General features: G+C 41.2%; 1 protein-coding gene across 3 annotated transcripts in view; it reads right to left on the bottom strand.

The window, feature by feature from the left end:
• The window catches only part of ABLIM1 (actin binding LIM protein 1), a 291304-nt gene extending 275473 nt beyond the window's left edge, over positions 1 to 15831 (bottom strand). For 2 of the 3 annotated variants that reach the window (XR_011420691.1, XM_070276223.1), the window contains exon 1: positions 15568 to 15831. Coding sequence is in view for 1 of the 3 variants with exons in the window: in XM_070276223.1 (XP_070132324.1) it covers positions 15568 to 15580 (13 nt within the window). In the remaining 2 variants the exon portion in view is untranslated. The remainder of the gene's footprint in view (positions 1 to 15567) is intronic. The other variant, XR_011441743.1, reaches the window with a different exon arrangement.
• Between the last annotated feature and the right edge of the window lie 2714 nt (positions 15832 to 18545).

Genomic DNA, 18545 nt, shown 5'->3' with positions numbered 1-18545 from the left:
TAGCTGGGGAGAGACTGAATGGGGGCAAGGCAGGAGACAGCACAGGAGGGGCCTACGGCAGGTCAGCTCCAGAGGGGTGTTGGAGACATCCTGTGGACCATGCTCTCTTTCCATTATCTCTGAACAAACAGCAATGCCTCTGTAAAAGTTAGAGCCTCATACCTATGGCTATAGTCTAAATATCTGAACAAGAAACATGTACAAAGATGTTCAGTTCAGCACTGTCCATAAAAGCAAACATGCAAAGTATCTATCACTAAAGGTCTATTAAATTAGGTATGGTGCAACCATATGAATGAACAATGTGCAGTAATAAGAAAATGAGCCCTATCTGTATGTACTAACATGGAGAGATCTCAAGATACACTATGTGAAAAAGGCAGTGGGTATTTTTAAAAAGTAAATAAGAAGATAGTAGTTTTATAGGTAATAGATGGATTGATTCTAGTGTACTAGTACACACATAACTTTTCTCTAGAAAGGAATCTCAAGAAACCATTAATGGTGGTTACTTCATGGGATGGGGACCTTTCACTTTTCCTTTACGTTATTAAAATTGTTCTGTTTGAATTTAGCTATATGTGTATATTTCTGTTTTATGTCAATGGAGTTTCCCTGGATAGTGAGATCACAGCTCTTAGGATTATAAAAGAAGCTTTCAGCTTTTAGTTTTCAGCTAGTTTTTGAAGTTACACCTTGGTCTCAGTTATGCTGTTAGGAGGAGCCTCTGGTCCCACTTAATTCAAAGCAGTTCAGGGAGACTAGTGGCCAGTCTACGTGAGAGTTGGAGAGGCGACCAGAGGCCGCAGCAAAACAGCAGTTCTCAAGAATGTTGTCCATGCCAAGGCAGCATGGTTTCAGCCAAGCTGGATATCCGAACATAAGAACCAAAAAAGCTCATTCCTAGACACATGTGAGACAATATCTTAGGAAACTCTTAGAAATAACCAAGGGACACTTTGAAGGAGGCTAACTTACAGCTACAATGCAGTGGGCAACACAACAACATACCCAATATGCACTCCAGCATCCCTACCACATTCCAGAAGCTAGTGATGAGTGGGAATGAAGAGCATGGGTGTGAGGCGGGGTGAGAGCAGGAGAGGTTAGGGTATCCGGCATACACATTGCCTTGTAGTAAGACAAAATGCAGGGGGCAGGAGGGTAAAGTTGCCCATCAGAGCAACCACATCAAAGTGTCTGGCTTAGCTCCTTCCAGAACCCAGCCCACCGAAGAACACAATGGATGGGGTTAGAATCTGCATGTCAAACACTTCCCATCCAAGTAGGAAAAATACAACTGTGTCCTTGATCAGGTCTAAGAGCAGAGGTGTATGAGAAAACGAACTTCCAGGTCATGTTCAACTCAACAGAGTTCAACTAAAAGGGGTGACCCTTTCTTCTCTAAATAATTGTTCATTAAACATCTACTCAGCTCCAGGTTCTGGGGTAGGTGAGGATCTGGGAATACCCACGTAACACTCGGTCCCTGACTTCTCAGAATTCACAGTCTAGAAGAGGATATAGCCGCTGAGAGGACTCTGCAGTTTAGTGTCAGTGTAATAGACACTAAAACGAAAAAGTCTGGGAGGAGGAAGCGTAGCTGTCAGAGGAAAAGCAGAGTTATACCAAGTTCAAAATGTGTTTACGAGCAGGGAAACCAGGGCAAAAGGATGCCTCCAGAACAAGGCGCTGATTTAATCAAAGGGATTCAGAGAACCAGGGCAGCCTCATCTCCAGGAAACACTAATAGGATGCTCAGTTAAATCAAATGTTCTGAACACCAGCAAATAAATATCCTTTCTCTGCTTAGGCAGCTTGGCTATGGAAGCAGAAAAGGCTGAGATGAATGAGTTCATTAGATTGCCAGTTCTAACTCAGCTCCAAGGTGCCCTTTGTCATCTTTTTCAGCAGTCAGTCCTTCCAGAAGTAGAGCATAACCACCAAGTTACCTTTATTTCCATGGTTAAGGTGTGCCAGGGTCACAGGGGAGCCCAGTATTAACCTTAAATGACCACTTAGTATCCTTCCTAACGTCCAGAAAAGGGATAAAGCCTCAGACCAGACTATCCTAAGGAGTGTGAATGTTCTAGAAGGCAGGAAAGAGTGGGAGTGACGACAGCCTTCCAATTCCGATGTCAATCCTAGGTCCGATGTGGCCTCTTTGAGGCAGGGACTACGCCTTACTCATTGCTGTACCCCTCGCATTTGCTACTGAAAACTCCCCATGCGTGTTTGTGAAATGCATGAGTGAATGCCATCCTCAGAGCTTGTCTAGCCCGTTTTGTGCAGAGATTAAAACTCCAAGGAGGTCCGCAGGTGAGTCTAATAGTAACACTGTCAAAGCATTTGCCAAGCTTTCAAAGAGGCTCTCAGTAGCATCCCACACGTGTCTCTGCCTTTTTCCCTCTTACCTGCTGGCTAGACTTTCCTGGTGCAGGTGGCCAGGCTCCAGTCAGCTGTGCTGGGGCCTGGTGAGAACTACAAGCCAGAACGCAGGGTGTGGTATTTTTAACCACACAGAAATCTTTTACTTTTATGTAGTTAAATGTATCTACATTTTCTTTTATGACTCTTAGGCTTTGTATCCTGTATAAAAGGTCAGGAACCTTGTAACATTCTCAGGTTATAAATTCACCTGTGTTTTCTTCTGGGACTTCTATTGCTTCAGCTATTTTACACTTAACTATTTAATACATTAGGAATTCTCTGTGTGTGTGTAAGAAACAAGAAAGGGATCCAGATTTATTTTTTGTAAACAGCCAGTTGTCCCAACATCATTTATTGAATAATCTCTCTTCTCATACTGATCTTAAAATGCCACTTCGCTAGAACTAAATTGCATGTTCATTTGTTCACTGTACCCTAATCTTTTCCACTACCCTCATTTTTCTCCAATACTAAACTTCTTAAATTATTGCAGTTTCACCATATATTTTAATATCTGGTGGGGTTAATCTCCCTTAATTACACTTATTTTTCAGAATTTCATGTATTCCATTTTGCTAAATAAATAATAGTGTCATTTTACTACTTCTAAAAAAAAAAGTTTCTGCTGGCATTTTAACCAGGATTTCACTTCTTCTATAGAGAGATTTAGTAGAAATGGACAATTTTACTATATGGTGTCTTGTTATCCAAGAGCCTCGTAGATCCACGGAATGACAAATCTTTCACGTTCCTCAGTGTAGTTTTTAAATTTTCTTCATAGTGTTCCTGTATGTTACATTTCAGTTCAAATGTTTTATTCTTAATGTTTAATATGCTCAATTGCCATTTTTTTAAATTCTAAAAACACGCTGTTTTCTGTGTTTGGAATACTTTTCTACCACTTCTCCATTTGGCAAATTCCGCTCATTCTTCGAGGCCCCATTCCAGTATCGCTTGCTTTGTAAAGTCTTCCTCGGCCCCACATCCAGTCAGGATGGAACAGCGTCCTTCCTCTGCGCTCCCACAATGCCCTCTATATACCACCATCACGCTATACCACCATCACGCCACTGCTCACATTGTGCTGTAACTTCTGTGCACAGCCTCTCACCTTCGTTAGTCTGGGAGCTCTGTAAACAGAGGAGCTAGTGCCCCCCAAGCCCGGCTCCAAGCAAGCATTCAGTGATTACATCGAATGAATGAATGCCATAATCCCAGAATACACTTCAATCCTAGAATACACATACACTTCATGGTATTGTACACAATACAATTCAGTAGCATTTCTGTAATGGTAACAATGATAATATTGATAAATGGTAGAATCTGGAATAATGTAATGACAGGGATATTTTTCCCCTTAAACACAAGCCATCTTTAAAAATGCAGAAAGTTATCTCACATAATGAGAAAATCATAAATGATTAAGAAAGGAAAAGCAGATACATTATTTTGCTGGCTCGTATTTCAGCCTGATGTATAAAGGCAGCATTGTGGTGGGTAGAGCATACTCTGGCATTAACAAGACCTGAATTGAAATCCTAGATCAACCACTTATTAGCTAGATGATCTCAGGCAGGTTTCTTTACTTCTTTAGGTCTCATTTTCTCTATCTTTAAAATGGGCATAATAAATATCTTCATTAAAGGATGCCTAAGAGACATCTCAAACTTAAATGTCCAAAACACTTGATGCCCCCACCAACTCAAATCTGCTCTTTAGATACTCTTCTCCATCCCAGGAAATGGCATGCTCTCCTCTCAGTTGCTAAAAAAAATGGAGGTATCCACAATTCTCCTCTTCCTTCTACTCCATGCTTCCAACCCAATAGCAAGTCCTATTAAGGACTTCCTTAGAAATATTTCCAGGATCCAATGACTTCTCACCAGCTGCTCTCCTACCATCTGGTCTAAGCCACCATCTTCTCTTGTTCTGACCATTACAATAGCCTCCTAACTAGTCTTCTTGTGTCTACCCTTGCTCCCTACAGTCTATTCTCCTCATCGTTGACCGAGTGATGCTTTTAAACTACATCAAATCATGTCACTACTCTGCTTAGAACCATCCAAGGGTTTTCAATATCACTCAAAGGAAAACTCAAGTCCACACAGTGGCCTGCGAGCACCACTTTGACACCACCACTCCCCACCCTCCCTCTGACTTCACCTCCATCCCTCTCCCCTCTACCCTCCGATCCAGCCACAATGGACTCCCTGCTGGTCGGAGGACACACAAGCAGGTAGACCTCAGGGCCTCTGCATTGCTTCACTCACTGACTAGAAAACCCTTGTACCAGAATATGCATGATCCCCTCCCTTCCTTTGGGTCTCTGCTCAAATGTCACTGTGTTAAAGAGGCCTTCCATTATCACCCTATATAAAATAGCACCTTCCCTGCCCTCTCGTCTCCAACATTCTCTCTTCTACTTGCCCTTCTGTATTTTTCTTCAGAGCACTTTATCACCAGCTGTCACGTTATATGTTTATGTGGTAAGTGGCTGTCTCACCCCAACACCTAGAACAGCTGAAGCACTTAGTAGGTGTTCAACTAATACTTACTGACTGACCGTATAAATGAATACATTATTTATAGCTACAAGGCTATAGTTATACAAAGTGTCTAACCACAGAATAGATTCTCCTAAAATAAACAGTAACTAAGAAACTGGTGAGAAAACTAAACCATCACGGATGTTCATGCTCATTACTCACTCAAATGCTTAAATGAATCAAAAGAAAGATTCCCTTGTTTTACCCAGAACAACAACAACAAAAATCTCCCCAGAATCCATTAGAGATTGCCAACCTTAACCTCTTTTCTACCTTCTTTTCAACATTTAAAAATTACGGCTTTTCCCCTCTCCCTCCTTCCCCCAGACTCTGGGACTCCTCTCCTTCTGTTCATTCCTATTTGGAGCTGAAAGCCAGAAATAGTTGTTTACTTCATTGTCCTCATTTCCCTTCATTGTTACCATTCAGTTCTCTGGTGGCCACCCTGTGTGAATGTGTTTTTTTTAAATGAATTCTCAATAAGCTGAGAAAGAAAAGCATGAGTAAAGACCTTGGACACAGTTTTAAGCAAAACATATTATAAGATATTTTCTTTAGGAAAAACTATTTATAAATTGACTCTAACATAGTTACATATATACCATCCAATATTATGCTCACATGTAATAATGTTAAAGAGCTGGAGAAAGAACACACTGTACAGAATAAAGACCTCTAATTTATTAAAATGTGAATAATAATAATTATGTATGTAGAGTGCTTCCTTTTAGGAGCCTAAAAAAAATTACCTAGCAAAGGACAAAATCATATGACCTCTAATTAATCAGCAAGTAATTTTTGAGTGCTTGACCCACAACTCCTGCTTTCATTTTTATTCTAATGCAGGGCACAACAATACAAAAGCTTTTATACATAGATCTACTAAATAAGGACTTCCCCACCCAGTAATTATAAAACAAAATAGTAACAATTTCCTTATAGTGGTAAATGCATATTAGATAATTTTCCCAATAAAATAATACAATTTACGGGGGAAATAAATCTCAAATGCACTAGCAGAGAGTCATTAAGTAGGGAGCGAGTTCAAGAATAACCGTAGGTAAACTGAACCACACATTTTAAAGCTGCTTTGAAACTGCATTAACTAGAATAAATAGAGTCACTCATTTAAAATGACTACGGAGGGAACAAAGGTACTAAAGATTTCCTTCCCACAATAGTTTTTCTCTAGATAATTTACCCCAATACAAGGAAACCATTATGTGAATTACCCAAAAAATAGAAAAACAAATATTCCAAAAATTCATTTGGGTTTGACTTTGTACTAAATGTTACTGTTTATAATAGCAATTACACCTGAGCATACCAATGACGTGAGTAGTTACACCTGCAGCATACCTCCTATGTGAGAGGAAGTAGCTCAGAAATGCACTGGATTGAAGGGGAGGAAATAGCCAGTCCAGGATTTAAGTTAAATTTTGATGTAGCTAATACGTAATGTAGCTAATCCTACAGGCAGATACTCAGTTACTAAACAAATTCTATCTGACGCCAAAACACAGGCAGGCTAGAAACACCACTCGTTGGGAAAGCCACAGTCCCCACTTGCCTGAGACAGCCCCACTACACCCCTGCTGTCCCAGTATCCCATCTGGTTTAGCGTTTGTCCTAGACAGAAGTTCCCCATTTGGGAGATAACTTACATGGTACATGTAAAATATACTATATATTTAAATGTGAGCAATAAATGATGATCAGCCCCTATTTGCCCCAGCTTCATTCAATCACAAATTCTAACACCCTTTAACTTCCTCAACTCAAAAATCATGACAATCCTCACCCCAGAGTTCTCAATAAATATTTGTTAGATAACTTCATTAATTAACATATTAGCATCATCAGTCCAGGAATGGATTTGGAATAAATCTGGCTACTCTACGAAAGAGGTTCAATAAATACTAGCTGACTGAATATCAGTGAGGAAAATCAAAAGAGTTAACCACAGGCCATCACACTGTCTTCTTGCTTGCTGTCAAGAAATTTTCAGACAAATGGTTGGCATTTCTGATCCTTGGGAAAGGGGATAGAAGAAAGCATGTATTTTCTTAAGTGTGGAATCCCTTTTATATCTAATGTAAATCACAACTGCACTAGCTTCTATTCCATTCTCAATAAAGAAAAACATGATAATTCAATTTACACTAGCAAATCCTTAATTTACACTCAAATCCAATGTCTCTATTTTCAATTTTTAATAGTCTTATTTAATATACATCAATCCCTCTATTGCTCTCATACTCTCTCTTCCTCTCTCTCTCTCTTTTTACCCTTAAAACAGTTTCCTATCCACAGGGGGAAGGGGCTAAGGACTGGGCACAAAGGGTGAAGGTGCACACCTATATGGTAGCTGACAAATAATAATGTACAACTGAAATCTCACAATGTTGTAAACTACCATAACCTCAATTAAAAAAAGACAAAGAATTGGAAATCATTTCAGCAAATCAGAAAAAAGTAAAATAACGATATTAATAACAACAACAACAACAGCAACAAAATAGTTTCCTATCCAGTCTGTATGTGAGTTGGTTTTGGCCCCAGGCTGTTGTCTGTGACAGAATGATGATACGTGGGCTCTAGACCATGAGGTATTCACAAAGGAAGCAAAGAGTATACCCTAACTTGCAAGGGAGAAAACAAGAGCTGAAAGTGGGAGTGCCCCAGAAGAGCCCACAGGAAACACAGGGCTTGCTCTATCCATGGGGTAGAATCATAGGTACCTTTTTAGCCTTGCTACACTGTCACCAAGATGGTTGGACAGGACGGGACGGGACGAAGCTTCAAAATGCTTCTCAAGAAGTCCTTAAAGAAAGTGAACAAAACAGGTTCTTTTTGGCACAAGCTGCTACGTATGGCTAGTGCTGCACATTTTAAGAGAGAACATTGATGATGAAGGCTCAACAGACGTCCACAGGATGAATGGATGGATGAATGGATGGATGAATGGATGACGGTCCTAGAGACGTTGCTTTAACCAGAGTGAAATGCTGACCACTGACATTCTTTGTCCTTTCTCTACCCAAGAACACTGGTAACCAGGGATTAAGCAGATAATGGCAGTCACAGTGAAATACAGTTCAGGTTTTAATAAGCAGTATATTCTGAATGGAGCAACACAATGCCAGAATGTATCAAGTGGTTAGTACTACTTATGTCAATGAACACTAACATGGATTAGTTAGAGAAGCTGAAACCACAGGCTCATGAAAAATAAACATTTCTTCCACAACAGACAATGAAGACTAATTTAGCATCTCAAAGATAATGTTCCATAAATTTTACAAAATTTCTTCTTTCATTTTAAAGGGCTCATGAATTAGTGCTGTTTTGTTCCTTTCTAGAACTGAGGAAACTTTTAGTAATGTGCACGTAAAAATAGGATCCATTAAGAATGCATGCTTCTTCCTCGGGGAATGGCCTCGCTCCTTCCCCTTGCTAGAGTCAAACATGTTGCTTGAATGTTCTGCCTTCACGACTCCCATATGCCAGCATTCTTAGTACTGGGATTTTCTGGTGTCAGGTTCAAAACTAAAGACAAGACTCAGATAGTCTAATCTACCATGTGAAAGGAAATACAAGCGAGAGCTTTTGGCAAGATTTCTGCCTAAATGAGAACCGTGGTCAGGATAAAATGTAACTCACTGCCACATAATTTGGCAATAAAATGCCATCTCTAGTACTGTGGGCGGTTGAACAACCAGGGGTGAGTTATCCTGAAGGTACCAAGGACAAACCTCTCATCTCCCTTCTTCATATCTGTACTTCTCTATTCAGGAAAAGCCTTTGACATAAGACTCACTAGTTTACTGTATCATTCCCGTCTTCCCTCTTCTTCTTCCTCTCCCCACCGCAAATCTTGTACCCCTCACACTTCACAGACCCCTTCCCCTCCACATATCCTGCAATTTCACTCCTGCCTGTTTTGACCAGTGCTGTTCCTTCTGAACGGAAAGTCCATCTTTCAGTATTCTGCCTGCCAAATTCCTACTCATCCTTCAAGATCCAGCTCGGATCCCACCTCCTCTGTGAAATGAAGCTGTTCTTCTTATCCCCGGTCACAATTAGTTGACTCTCCCATTCCAGTTTGATCAGTCCTATACGATAATTTTTATCACAACCTTTTCCTGTCAGCTGTGTGAATAACCTTACACACACACACACACATCCCTCAGTTGGAGTTCCTTCGGGCAAAAACTAATCTTTTTTCATTTTGTATACCTAGTCCCTAACAGAATAAGGCATGCTGTTGCATTAAGTGATATAAATTTCCAAATAAGATCAGAAATATGTATATGTTCATAAAATCAGTTATCCAATTAAGACTTTGATTAATCCTTGAAACACATACACACACACACACAAAAAATAACTTGGTACTTGTAGCTTTAAATATAAGAACTGCTCTAAGAATTGGTTTTACTACAGATCCAGGGACATACATAACAAATGTTTTAGAATAGCTGCCAATGGGGAAAAGGGAATGGGCTTGGGGGATAGAGATAAAAATATATCATAAATAAACTAGACAAGAGAGGGGTCTGATGACCCGGTGGTGGTGTGAGCCATAACCTGAGAAGTGTGATTAACTCCCCCTTCTCTGCATGAGGTCTCAAAATAAATAACAGAAAATGCAATGCTATTCACGATACAATGTGGGAACAATTCAACCTTCCAAAAATCTTTTCTTAAACATGATTCTCCCACATGTGAGATACTGATGTCCACAGCTATTTCTCTCATATAAACAAAATCTATTTATTGAATTGGAACCCATTTATTTTAAATGCAAAAAAGGACTTTCAGGAAGTGTAGTGTGTTGCTGTTTTGATTTTTTTTTGTAATACCAAAACTAATAATGGCCAAAGTTGACTTTAAAATGTATCTTCTCCTTCTTCAGTTTGATAAACTGATTGAGTTCTGTAACCCAAAAAGAGGAGACACTGTAGCTAATACAGGCCAGAAAAAAAGGCCACCATGCAACACCAAATCAGAAGTCTTAGTGTATTAATCTTTACAACATCATCGACAAAGGTGGAGTGATGCAGAGGATGGTATAACAGGCAGAGAGTTACAGGAAGAAGTAAGAGAGAAGAACAAACAGAATGCAAGTGTCCCCTTTTTCAATTAGCAGATATACGTTTGTTGATGTAAGCATCAACTACTGTAAGCACGGAAGCTCAAGAAGTCAGCAAACATCAGTGCAGCTCTGATTCCTATAGACTCTCTGCACCACATCCTACCTGGGCCCCAATGCTATGAAAGAGCCACTGTCCAGCAGAGGGCTTTGCTCTACTCTATAAAGCTGATGGCAGCCCTCACCGCCCTCTGCCTTCAGCCAGTACTGCCAGGGACTCAGCTTGGACTGCAACCAAAACACCTCATTCCAAAGTTAGGATATTTGAGGCCAGTCATGCCCAACCATCTCCCTCATTCCTGCAGTCTCAATGACGGAAAAGATGGAGAGCCTGCCTCCCTGCTCATTCTTCCCACCTCTCATCCCTTTCTGCCCTGTGCTTCCTCTCTCCTGCTGCACATCTCCCACCACTGACAACCTTCCACTGTGCTGTCTGGAACCACAGTTCCTGGTAAACGAAAATCTCTACAACCTCAGCCTTTCCACAAAGTGCCCTCTGCACCTCCTGACTCAACTGAAATCTGGCTCTCCTCTCCTCTCCCAGGGAAATGTGCCATCCTGCACCAACGTGCTTCCCAGGACCGACACACACCCTATTGTTTCTTTTTCATGCTCTCTCCCTGGAAAGCCCCTCCCTCCACCCCATCCTTTTCCATCTGGCTAAATCCAACTCATTCTCCAAGGAAACAACTCTGCTTTCCTCGGGAAGTTTCACCTGATTTAACGGGCCTCACCCTCCCAACCCTGCCCTCCACACCCCACCCCCTGCCAAGGTTGTATTTGGTGCCACCGTTCTGTATCACCATGATACCGTCTCTCTATCCCATATTCTCTCTCTCCTTCTCTCTGCACCCAGCATATCCTTTTATAAATATTTATGTATTTGTCTCCCCAACAAAACTGTGAGCTCCTTGTGGGTATATACTGGGTCCTAGTCATCGACTGCCAGCATATAACAGGTGTTCAATAAATGTTTGCTGAATGAATGAATGAAAATGTATGGCCTCACTCAAAAACAATGAATGAGTGGGGAGGAAGTGGATATTTTTTACTTACTGGATTTTTCTCCTGATCTATTAAACCTATATCTGTTTGCTAGTAAACAACACAAAGATATATTCAAAGAAAAGCCAACTATCTTCTCTCCCCACTCTTGCCTTCAAGGTAATGACTGTTAAATGCTTAGTTTGTACTGTTGTGTGATTTTCTCTATACCCATAGCACACACATACGCACAAATAGGGATTTTTCTCAATTTGCAAAACTGAGATCATACATTACATACACCTTATTCTAAAACTTGCTCTTTTCAGTAACAATGTATCATGGCCATCCCTCCAGACCAACACAAATGGATCTAACTCATTTTTTCTAATAGTTGCATAACAGATCATAGTATGGGCATACCATAATTTAGTGACTCATTTCCCAGTGGATGAACATTCACGTCGCTTCCAGTTTTATGGAAGTTCTGAAAACAAAGGTAGCAAGACTGATCTAACATTTCAAGAGCAAACATACTTGGAGGTATTTCTCTGCCAGTGCAATGGACCCTATCTACACACCTGCACCTTTTTTCTCAAGATTCAGCTTCTGATAAGCTAGTAGGCTCATGAGTGATCTCTTCTGTGTACAGTACCTGTTATCTGCCATGAGTCTTATACGGAATAGGTATTTAATATTTATTGAATTTAACCAAAGCTAACCAGATAGAAACTGCCTGGAAGGATACACAGAATGCACTGTTTACCATTCTTAAATCTGAGGATTTGGTAGGAAGGGAGTAAAAATAGGGAATTTTCATTTTTAACTATATATTTCTGTTTGAATTTTTAATATATTACTTTATAATTTAAATATTTAATATACCATTAATATGTTAATACAACATACAACAATAAAATATATTGTCCTTTTATAATAAAAACATATTGATAATGAATTTCAACATATTACTTTTATAACTTAAATGCAGCTTTTTTCAAAACTTGCTGGATGATACAGAACCCTGAATTAGAAGAAACAAGCTCTAATTCGATGGCTTCCAAGTCTGCCTGTACATAAGAAGCAACTGGGGCTTATTAAACATTCAGATTCCCAGGCCTCTCCTTGAACATTTGATTTAGTAGATCTGAAACAGAGCCCTGATATCAATATGTTAATAAATACTCCAGATGATTCTTACAATTCTGCTCTAATCTATTGGTCCTTAGAATTACCTGGGGAGCTTTTCACATACATGAACTTTTGGGCTCTGTCTTCAGCGTTAATGAGCCGTTAGATCTGGACTGAGGCTTGGGAATACACATTTTTAAAAGACTACCTAGGACAATTCTCCCCAGATTTGGAAACTCTATTCCAACTGTTATAATTTCCTCTAGTTGGTAATTCAAAAATCAAGATATGATGGCTCCATTTCAGTCTATAGTAGTAAAAATACAACACTAAGCTAAAAGTCTTTGATGAGAATATTCTAAAAGACCACAAGATGGGAATGTCTTCACTTGCCCTATCATGGAATTAAAGAATGCTTTTTATTGCTCGTTTGAATAGTGAATTGAATTTTAGTACTCTGTTTATATCTTAAAGAGCAGATGAATTAAAGAATGATATTTTTCTCTCTAAAATTTTAAAATAAAATCACTTTTCTTATGAGATTTAATTACTTTCAGTTTTTCAATTTTTAAAAGGTATTTCTACCCCTACGATAACCTACAAGCCAGATATTAGAAATAAGCAGAGATCGTTTTTTAAATCAATGATGTTTATGTTTCCAAGTGTCTAAAGACCCTCCTATTTGCAAGTTAGGTATTTAAATAGACACATGAGCTTTCTGATCCTGAAGGTTTACCTCTACTTTTAGGAGTACAGATGAGAGCAAATACTGGATATGAGAACCAGAGTGAAGCTCACAAGTTTGACAACATCTTTTACAAAAAATAAATATCAAACATTTTTCCACACAAGCTCAATTCAGTAGCTACCCTACCAGGAACTCTACTGATCACTTAGAATTGCTTTTTACAAATTCATAAAAATAACAATGCTTCATGAAAACATAAGAAAAATCTTCAGTCATTGGTAAGATCTAAGAAGTTCTGGTCCTCAAAACTGAAACAGGAGCGAGCAGAGTGGGAATATCCACTGAACATCAGGGATCAGGGGCCTTGCTTCCTTCACTCTGCCATTACCAAATGCCCACGAAGATGTGTCTAAATGTATTGGCATTCCAGGTTACTCACAAAGGCCATTTCCCTTAAATCTCAAGTATAAGGCATTTTCTCTCTCTTATTAGTAAATCAATGACTGCAATGTTTACTATAATATTCAAAGGACTAATAACGGAGAGGCAGTAAAACAAAGCAGGTGTGATCAGAAGTCAGACAGACCTGGGTGGAAATCAGCATCTGCCACTTAACAACTGTTTGAGCTCAGGCAATTTACACAATCTCTTAAAATCTCCGTTCCTCCATCTGTGAAATGGGGAGGTAAGAACGGAATCTACTTGATTCAGTTATTGCGAGGATAAAATGACATAATACATGTAAAGTACCTGACACATAATAAGTAGGCAATAACTGATATTTATTATCATGGTTTTTTCCCCTGCAATTTTAGTCAAACTTTAAACTGTTAAATGCAGGATTATCAACATGGGGTTTGAAGGGGAAACAAGACAGCTGAGAGAAATGTCTATGTCTGATTCCAAATCATTCTGCTTGAAACCAGGTTCAAAAAGAAATACTTGAGAACAAAGCCCTAATCCAGGGCTGTAGCCCTCTGAATCACTGGGCCATCTTCATTTCTTATGCTCAGATAAATACAGGAGACCCTGCAATAGAAGGGGCCAGAGACAAGGGGAAACTGGGGGGGGGGGACGACGACAACCTAATGAAGCATGCTTCTGAGGACATACCACGTTTGTTCCCAGTAGTTATTTGGCTTCTACAGTGTGCAAGGTTCTGTACTAAGGGTTTTGGGTGGTGTAAAGCTGGATCAGAAGTGGACTCTGACCACAGAGAGTTTTACAACCTATGAGAGAGATTCCCCACACTTTCCCTGTGGCACTTAGGAGAGAGATGAGGACCGACGGTCTCAGACTTAGAACACAGTTTAGAGATTGTACAGCTGGAGGCACTCGGAAGATCCCGTACACACATCCAGTCCCCCATAATCATATCTGCTCCATCCTCTTTTTTCTTTCTCTAATACGCACAAATCATTAGGCGTCATTAGGCAGGTAGCATCTCAGGGCCCCACGTCCCCTCTGTAGCCCAGTATGTACAGATGTAAATTCTGTTATTGCACCCAGCTCTTACCACCCCATTTCCAGGTCTACAACCAACCGACCACGTTGCCAGATCAACAAAGACATGTTTCCTTAAAAAGGAATTTAAACATTCTGGATAGAAATTACTCTATTCATTTCATGCCCCAGAATGAACCCTGAAAAGCAGCACTTAATTATCCAACACATGCTATCAAATTCTTAAACTTACCCCTACCCGCTCCCAAAAAAGCAGGGTTAACCTTTCAGTTAAAAAAAAAAAAAGCAAAACACCTCTGCAATTCCTCTTACAAGTTTCAGGGTATCAAAGGGGTGGAACTTATTGCTTTGCAAAAACACTTTCTAAAAATAATCAATATTTTCCTTAAATGCTATGTGAAAGCAACCAAGTCTCTTCGTTTCAACTGCTGGCAAGCTGCACAAAGACTTGATCTCTTTAATATTTCACTCATAGTAGCAGCCACTGAGCTATGACTAACCCACTCTCCCCAGCATCACCACTGGCTCCAGATGGCAAGAAATACATTCCCTTCACTCTTGCCTGAAAAGCAATTCTGATTTTTTTTTTCTTTTACCCAGTTTCACCTGCAGTAATTGTTTCACTCCAGAAAGAAAATGGGGGGTGGGGGAGGGAGGTGAGATTAATGCAAAGAGGAGTACAGGTAGGGAATTTACTTTTTTTAATGGGGTGTGAGCACTGCAGCTTTAAATGTTACTGCATCAAGCCCTGGATTCCTTCCATAATCGAGCTGCAAAATGGTAACAAGAAAGGAGGAAAAAAAATACCTCTTCCTCCCTCCTGGCCAGCCCTTCAGGCTGCTCCCCAGCAGGACGGGCGGCGGCGAGCCCATCCCCCACGCCTTCCCAGCCCCAACGTGCCGCTTGGACAGGTGAGCCCGGCACCGACCTTGGCCCTCAGGCTTCGCCCACATCCGGGGAACAAGGTCAAGGGCGAGGGCTTCCTTCCACCCGCCAGCCGCCCAGAGCCCAGGGATCCGATGCCAAAGTTTCAGGCCAGGTTGGGGCCAGCGCGGCTCTCGCAGCCCCTCGCCCTCCAGCACCTGCCCGGGCCGCGCGGCTCCGCGCCCTGCCCCACCGGGCCTGGCGAGGGGTCCGCGGACGGCGCCCACCTGGTCCCCACTCACCCCTTGCGGACATGGTTCAGGCGGCAGGAGCCGAAGCAGGGAGGGCAGAGGAGAAACCCGGCAGGGCGTGAGGAGGAGAATATCCCCGAAACGCAAGCCGCGCACACGCGCCGGCCCGCCGTGGGGAGGCGGCTCGCAGCGCCCGGTCGCCTCCCGCAGGACACCTGGCCGCCCGCTCGGTGCAGCGCGGCCGGCAGGCGGGGACGCAGCGGCCAGCGGGACGGCCGCCGGGCGCGGCCACGCTGACAGCCCGCGGCCCGCGCTGGGCGGGGCCCGCCTCCCGCCTCCCGCCTCCTCGCGGCCCACCGGGTCCAGGGCCGCGCTACTGCGGCGCCCGGCGGGGCTTTTGTCCCCAGCGAGGTGGGGCGTGCAGGAAGGGGCTGCGTCTTCCCCTCCGCCGACCCGGGTTTTTAACTAAAAATAATAACTAATAATAATATTGGTGCTGTTATTAGTGGCTTTCCAGCCTCCTGCTTTGGTCCCAGAGAAAGAAAGCATGAGCGAGCTGTTCCCTCCCCTAGGTGATGCCCTTGACCGGAGGAGAAGACCACCACTGCCTGAGAGGGCCTGGCCCTCAGTGGGAAGAACGACCTGGGCGGTCCGCACGCGGGTCAAAGCAAAATTAGCGACCAAGGTCAAAGTCAGCTGGGTGGGATGGGCGGGGCTTTTCTTCCAGCTACCCTTGAGGTAAGCCCTGGAGAGCAGGGACCACTGACCCAGCGCCGTGTCTAGAGTCAACAGACGCTCGAAGATCGTCTGCAGACATATTTGATTCATTGTATCAACTCTGAAGTGTCAGGGCAGGGCTGGGCTGGAGAGCAGGACCAACTCTCTAAAACAAATCCACTGTTTCTATACTTAAGGGAGAAAACAAGAAAATACAACGACCGATCTCCTACTGCCCTGGAGGTTTATCAACTAGAGCTCGGTGCTAGAAAGCAACAAAACAAAAGCCACCAGATCTAGAAGTTCTAAACTGAAGAAGCGGGATTCTAAGCTTCAAGAACAGGAACAGTACCTTAAATTAAACTTCTAAGACTGGTGGAAGAATTCCAAGTTTCTGGAATTCACACATTCCCTGCTCTGTTGTCTTCTCCTCTGTACTCTCTCACAATAGGTGTTCTAGTTATTTCCTATGTAGACACTTCTGAAATCTATCCTGGTATGATGGGAATTGCATAATAGGTCTGACAATTCCAAAATATTCAAAGAATAGGAAAATGTAATAGCTCTAGAGAAAAATAATTGGTGGGTAATTGAGCATCATTGAAGAAAACCCCTTCAAATGATCATGTGAGGAAGCAATACTGGAAAAAAGATAAGTAAAAAGAGTAGAAGTTCTCAAATTCCACTACCAACTACAAAAATTAACTTATTTATCCATCTTGACAACATCCCTTTCACTGTCTTCTAGGCAGAAAACTTGCCAATAAATCACAATCCAGTTGCTTCAGTCTCAAAACAACTCTTCTTTCCCACTGTTCTCAGTCCACTATTAACCCTTCTCACCCAAAGGATGATTACATGAATAGCTTAGCTGCTCTCCCTATATCCAGCCTCCACTTCCTCCAATTTATTCTGCCTATGGCCTTGAGAATAGTTTTCCTAAAACACTATTTATAACATGACATCTTACATAACATGACATACTCCAAAACCTCCAGTGACTCCACACCGATCTCCAGATAAAGACTCAACATTTCAAAGTGTCTTCATCCATGCAATTAATTCATTCAACAGACTTTTATTGAACATACACAATATACCAGCCTCTATGTTAGGTACTAGCGTTATAATGGTGAACAAGATAGACATTGTCCACGTCTATGTGGAGCTTAAGGTCTTCAGAGATTTTAAGCCCTTCCACACTCTATGCTCTCCTACCTCTCCAGCATCATCTCTAGCTAGGCCGCTAAGCAAACACTCTGTTGTAGACAGAATACTTTCCCCTCTGATTTTCAGTAATATCATAATATCCAGTCTCCCTCGTTCTCATTGCTCTTCCCAAATACCATTCTCCTCACCCAAATTAACCTACATACTGCCTCCTTATGAAATGTTCTCTGGCTGCCTCAACCCACATTGATCTCTGCATTCTCTCAACTTTGTAGCTTGTATTTTCAGAACCACTTATTTTTACTTAATATACTAATTTGTGTTGCTACTTAATGGTTTTGTTATATATCTTTCCTGTCTCCCCAACTGATTGTAAGTTTCTTGAAATCAGAAACTTGGATAGTCTTGTTGAATTGAATTTGTTCTGGAAGTACACTACAGATTATATATTATACTAGACACCATTCTATAAGATAAAAAGGTCCCAGAATTGTGTACCTTTCTACTTTTATCCTTGTAATTAATATCCAGTTCTTTTCTCTGACTGCCATAATAGTTCTGGTCCTTATAGCCTCACGCCAGAACTATAAGTACAATGCAAAAGCCTAATAATGAACAGAGTTTACTCTTGTCCTTTAGATGCTTATAACAGACTACACAGATGCTTATAAAATATATCCCTGTACATCATTGTCTCTGAAGTAAGACACCTTACACAATACTGCTAGGTACACAACTAGTATTCAGTCCCTGATTGACTGGCAGGTTGGAAAATGGGAAGTTTATTATCAAAGATCATCTTCGGCTGAAGAAAAGTTTCCCTATGAATTTAGCTTTAGGTTAAGTATCAGTTCAGATTTAAAAACACATATGATTTGCTTATATTTTGGAATTATGACACTTTGAAATGCCTCTTAAGATCAATCGCATCATCCCAGAATCTCTTCCTATAATCTTGGAAATCTGAAACTAATTCTTTCAACCACAAAGCAACCAAGTTCCTGTTAATAGCTTGACAGATTTTTTTTGTAGCCTAACAAATTTCTCATCTAAAATAACTGAGAATACTTTAGAAATAATTGTAAAAGCGAACTGTAAGGTGCAAGGAATCTTAAGAGCAATGTTAAGTGCCACTTTTTAAA

This window comes from Equus caballus, chromosome 1 (assembly GCF_041296265.1).
Source record: "Equus caballus isolate H_3958 breed thoroughbred chromosome 1, TB-T2T, whole genome shotgun sequence".
NCBI classification, from domain to species: Eukaryota; Metazoa; Chordata; class Mammalia; order Perissodactyla; family Equidae; genus Equus; species Equus caballus.
This window is presented reverse-complemented; position numbering and strand designations above follow the sequence as displayed.